Below are 5,755 nucleotides of genomic sequence, written 5' to 3'. Positions count from 1 at the left end.
CTCTAACCACTAGACCCCACTCCCCTCACAAAGCCAGGGATAGAACCCAGGAGTCCTGACTCCCAGCCCCCCTGCTCTAACCACTGCCTTCTCGCAGTCCCAGGAGCCCCAGCCTCCTATACGCAGTCCTGATCAAGCCCTTCATGCCCTCAGGGTTAGGAACCTCCCCAGGACCAGACCCCAGACTTCCCCTCCCTATGCATCATGGTGGTGGGGGATGGTGCCTCCCCCTTTCCCGAGGGATTGGAACAACCCCTTTTCTCCTGGGGCAATTACCAAGTGAAAAGCTGCCCCCCTCCCCTCTCCAGCCCCTTGGCAACATCCCCCCATCCCTGGAGATTTGCTGCCCAATAATCCCCCAATCGAGAGCAGGAGATGCAGAGAAAAGCAGCTTAGCTGGGATGGCCCGGCTTTGTGTGCCCCGCAATCAGGGCACAGATTATGGCTGGGCCGGGGCTGCCGGCTTCCTCCCCACCACCCAGCACCACCTGCTAATCTTCCATGTTTGACCTGAAAATGAAACCTAGCGGGGCTGGCACAGTGCATTTCCCAGGGGCCGTGGCTAAGTGCTGCAGAACAGAACGCAGGAGTCCTGGCTCCTAGACCCCCCCCCCGCAGAAATCGGTACACTCCACCTGTCTCCCAGAGCCAGAAACAGAACCCAGGAGTCCTGACTTCCCACACCGCTGCTGAAACTACTACACTCCATAAGAACGGCCATACTGGGTCAGACCAAAGGTCCGTCTAGCCCAGTGTCTTATGACAGTGGCCAATGCCAGATGCCCCAGCGGGAATGAACAGAACAGGTGATCATCAACTGATCCATCCCCTGTCGCCCATTCCCAGCTTCTGGCAAACAGAGGCTAGGGACACCGTCCCTGCCCATCCTGGCTAATAGCCATTGATGGACCTATCCTCCAGGAACTTATCTAGTTCTTTTTTGAACCTTGGTATACTCTTGGCCTTCACAACATCCTCTGGCAAAGAGTTCCACAGGTTGACTGTGCACTGTGTGAAGAAATACTTCCTTTTGTTTGTTTTAAACCTGCTTTTTTGATTGTTTGGATTTTTTAAAATCTCAGTCTGCTTTGGACTTAACTATCTTGAGTAGTTTTGTATCGTCTGCAAATTTTGCCACCTCACTGTTCATCCCTTTTTCCAGATCATTTATGAATATGTTGAATAGGACGGTCCAAGTACAGACCCCTGGGGGACACCACTATTTACCTCTCTCCATTTTGAAAACTGACCATTTATTCCTACCCTTTGTTTTCTGTCTTTTAACCAGTTACTGATCTATGAGAGCACCTTCCCTCTTATCCCATGACAGCTTACTTTGCTTAAGAGCCTTTGGTGAGGGACCTTGTGTGTGGGCACGATCTGTAAGTCCGTTACACCTTGTCAAAGGCTTTCTGAAAATCTAAGTACACTATATCCACTGGATCCCCCTTGTTGACCCCCTCAAAGAATTCTAATAGACTGGCGAGGCATGATTTCCCTTTACAAAAACCATGGTGACTCTTCCCCAACAAAGTGTGTTAATCTACCCGACTCCCATCCCAGAGCTGGGACCAGAACCCAGGAGTCTACCCACTCTAACCACTACACACCACTCCCCTCACAGATTCATAGATTCCAAGGCCAGAAGGAACCGCTGTGATCATCTAGTCTGACGTCTTGGATAACACAGGCCAGAGCCCTGCCCAGAAACAACACCTGTTTGAACTAGAGCCGATCTTTACCGCAGATCCAATCCTGATTTAAACACTTCCAGGGATGGAGAAGCCACCAGGACCCTCGGTAAATTGTTCCAAGGGTTAATCGCACTCCCTACACCTTATTTCCGGTCTAAATTTGTCCGGCTTCAACTCCCAGCCATTGGCTCGTGTTCAACCTTTGCGAGATTGAAGAGCCATTATTAGATCCTTGTTCCCCATGTCGGCACTGATAGACGGGGACCAAGTCCCCCCTGACCCTTCTCTGTCAAGCTAAAAACACTGAGTTCCTGGAATCTCTCGCTCTAAGGCAGGTTTTCTAACCCTTCAGTTGTTCTCGGGGCTCTTATCGGCAACTAATCAACATCCTTCTGGACCAGGATCCCAGCCACGGTCGCACCTGGGTCAAATCCAGAGGGAAAAATCACCTCCCTGCTCCTCCTGAGATTCCCCTGTTCCTGCAGCCCAGGACGGTGTTAGCCCTTTTGCCCACAACTAGAGACCACTCCCCTCCCAAGCCAGGAGTCCTAGTTCTGGAGGAGTTTGCCTGCCCCAGCTCAGTTATGGGGGATGTGGCCTAGTACCCCCAAGGGGGTTAACCCGAATATGGCCTGGCTGTGGTCCTGTGGTCCTGCGCTGGCCTGGGGGGATGGGAGGTCCAGTTCGCCCCCGTCCCCTTGTCCGACAACCTCCATGTACCTCACAGGGGGGGTGAGGCAGGGCTAACCTCCCCGCCCCCACCGGTGGGTCTCAGTCCTGCCCTGGAGGAAAGAGGGGGTGGAGCCACTCCCCACAGTAACTATCCTGGGGGGTTGGAGACGGAGGAAGGTTACAGGGATCTGGGTCGAAGGGGCGTCTCCCTTCAGCCTTGTGAGTGGGCGGGGCCTGGGTTCCCACCTGCTGCAGTACTCTCCACCCTCCACTTCTGAGGCCCCCTCCCCATAGTATGGGAGGGCCCTCCACACACACACACACACACACACACACACACACACACACACACACACGGATCCCACATGCCCTGCCACATGCAAGCCAGGATCCCACTGCCCAGAGCATGAGGGAGCTCGGCTCGTGGCAATGGGATGCACTGGGGAAGGCCAGGCGGGGGGGCCCTCCCCCGGGGCAGCGACGCCGGCCTGGCTGCCAGCCCGGTGCTGAATGGTCAGAGAGTCGGAGATGGTAAGGCCAGAAGGGACCAATCCTGCCACCTGCATCGCGCAGGCCAGAGAATCCCCCCGGTCGTTCCCACATCCAGCCCAGATCTGATGGTCGAGCTAGAGCGGCGCCGTCCAATCTCAGTGTAAAGACTTCAAGTGATGGAAAATCCACTCCCATCTCTGGATCAGTCATTCCAATGGCTACTTTCCCTTCCCCCCGCTCAGTAACCGGCCTCCGCAGGGCCAGCGCCCTGCTCCCCTTCGCCATCCCCTGCTCACATACCCAACGGCCACGCTGTCTGAGAGGGGGAAGCCGCCCCGGTGTAGTTGACACAGTGACACCGCCTGAGTCTGCAGAGAGCCTGAACTGATTGCTCCAAGAGGGCTGAATTCCCCCATTCTCCTGAGGGAGCCGTTATCTCTGGAGCCTGGTGACCACCATTTCTGAGGGCTGAATTCCCCCATTCTCCTAAGGGAGCCGTTATCTCTGGAGCCTGGTGACTACCATTTCTGTTCTCATACTCAGCACATTCCCGTCATGACCCCTGAGCCCTTTCCAGAGCTGCTGCTTGCCCGGGACCCAGTCCCCTGCCTTGCAAGCCAGACCGGCAGCCTTGCCTCCGAAATGTACGACCTGCATTAGGCTGTTACGTGCAAGGGGCATTTTCCCCCTGGCCTCTCAAAGCCAGGCATGGGCTGGTCGCCCAGATGGCATAAATCTACCCCAGCTAGCGCCCTTTGCCCACCTCCCCAGGACGGATCACAGGGGTCCGGAGCCCAGGCATCAAGGCAAACCTGGTCCTCTCCTGTCCAGCAACCACAGCAGGAGAATATCACTGGGGGAGAAGGTCGCAGCCTCCCGCCCCCCGCCTCAGTTATCAAACCCTTAGATCTGCAGGATTCACGGAAGCCCCTGGCCCTCCTCACCTGGGTAGAAGTCCTTAGACTTGGAGAGCTTGATGGTGGCGCCCGTCTCTTTCTGCAGCTGGACAATGGTCTGTCCCCCTTTCCCGATGATGGAGCCGGCCGCATAGCTGGGGATCAGGATCTTGAGGAAATATTCGCCCTCTTCTGGAGGAGAGAGAGGAGAGAAGAGACCCATTAGCAATGCCATGCCAGGATGGGGCGGCGGGTGGGGAGGGAGATCAGCCCCCAACCAGAGCTCGGTGGGGCTAGACACCTCCTCTGGAGGCCCCCCACTTTTCCAAACCTGCCCACTGACTATTCCCTGGAAGGGTACTGCAGCATCTGACCTGACCCTGTAGCGTATCAGGCCATTACTGGGGAGTGCTGGAGTAATAACGCCAGCAGTGCTTAGCTCTTAACCAGGCTTTTCATCTGTCAATTTCAAAATACTAGCCAGTTCCATTGCCCCCATTTCACAGCAGTGGAAACTGAGGCCCAGGAAGGGACTGGCCATAAGCTGTTGCAGTTGCGGTACCTGGCCACTAGTGGGAGACAAGCCCACCCATGCACTTAACCAGCATGTTGTATTTGGGCCCAGTGTTGTACAAACACATCACAAAGAGAGATGCTGCTGTCGACTCATTGGGAAGGTGGGGCGGGGGCATGCTCCCAGCTATAGACTAATGATAACTAGCTCTTTCTTCAGTAGAGCTCAAAACGCTTTACAAAGGAGGGCAGCATCATTGTCCCCATAGTACAGATGGGGAAACTGAGGCATGGGGGAGGGAAGTGACTTCCCTAAGGTCTCCCAGCAGGCCTGGGAGGAGAAGCCAGGTTTCTTGCATACCAGTCTTGTGCTCTACCCACTAGCTCACACTGCCTCAATAAGCGCTATGCACCCATGCTGATATTGTCTTCTCTGGGATGGGGGGAAACAGCGAGATCCGCTGACGCCACACAGGATAGTTACTTTGGGGGCAGGGCATGAGCCGTGATGCCCCACTCAAGCACGAGGTCAGGGTCTGTATTGCTACCCGCATCCCGGAAACCTTAGCGGCAACTCAGTTCGTTCCTTTATGCCCATCACCCCAGCCTCTGGGCACACGCCAGCCCAGCCTCCCCACCAGCAACACGGCTCATTAACAAAGGATGCAGAGTGAAGAATTCTCGCCTGATGTGGGGGGGCTGGGCGGGGGGGAATCAAATGAAGTCAGCATCTAGTAAAAAGCAAAACTACCTCGGGACTTAGGACCCAGGACTGGATGAGCCGCTCCCACTCCAATATGTTTCTAGAGAGCAATCGGATCCCCTCTCGGCCTGCGTTGTAGGCTAAACAAGCCCAGCTCTTTCAGTCTTCTCTCGCGAGATCAGCTCGCCAGTCCCCTGATCGGCCTAGTAGCCCTGCTCTGCACCTGCTCCAGTGGGACCTCCTCTGTCTCGAACAGCGCTGGACACAGTCCCTGCCTCTCCATTGTGCTCGTGAACATTTCAGCTGGAGCGGCTCCATGGTGGCTTTTCTCCCCCACCCAGAATGTTGCTCTCTGAAACAGCTGCAGATCTGAGGCAGCTGGTGCTGGGGCGAATGACCGAGGGGTCACGTGCAAATGACTCTCTGCTTTGCAACACCCTCTGGTAGGTTGCGTGTGCAACGCACGTGTGCGTGACGAGATGTGTAATACTCGCGCAGATGTACTCTCCCCACAGCAGCAAGTGGGTATAAATGAGGCACATGGATATTGGGGGTGTCATTATAGGTTTGGAGGCCAGAAGGGACTATTCGATCAGTGGCTCTCAGCCTTTCCAGACTACTGTACCCCTCTCAGGAGTCGGATTTGTCTGGTGTACCCCCAAGTTACTTAAAAACAACTTGCTTACAAAATCAGAACATAAAAATCCAAAAGTGTCACAGCCACACTAGAATTGACCAATTGCTTCCTTTCTCATTTTACCATGTAATTATAAAATAAATCGATT

The 5,755-nt window shown here is 54.9% G+C and overlaps 1 protein-coding gene across 1 annotated transcript in view; it reads right to left on the bottom strand.

Moving 5' to 3' along the window:
- Nucleotides 1–4,821, bottom strand: part of NOVA2 (NOVA alternative splicing regulator 2) — a 22,447-nt gene extending 17,626 nt beyond the window's left edge. Inside the window, exons 1-2 of the mRNA XM_026658791.1 lie at nucleotides 4,752–4,821; nucleotides 3,803–3,946 (exon numbers count right to left, since the gene is read on the bottom strand). Of these exons, the coding sequence (XP_026514576.1) occupies nucleotides 3,803–3,946; nucleotides 4,752–4,821 (214 nt within the window). The remainder of the gene's footprint in view (nucleotides 1–3,802; nucleotides 3,947–4,751) is intronic.
- Between the last annotated feature and the right edge of the window lie 934 nt (nucleotides 4,822–5,755).

Source organism: Terrapene carolina, unplaced genomic scaffold (assembly GCF_002925995.2).
Source record: "Terrapene carolina triunguis isolate 2854851 unplaced genomic scaffold, T_m_triunguis-2.0 Scaffold517, whole genome shotgun sequence".
Lineage (NCBI taxonomy): Eukaryota > Metazoa > Chordata > Testudines > Emydidae > Terrapene > Terrapene triunguis.
Note: the sequence above shows the minus strand (reverse complement) of the source record. Positions and strands in the feature narration are given on the sequence as shown.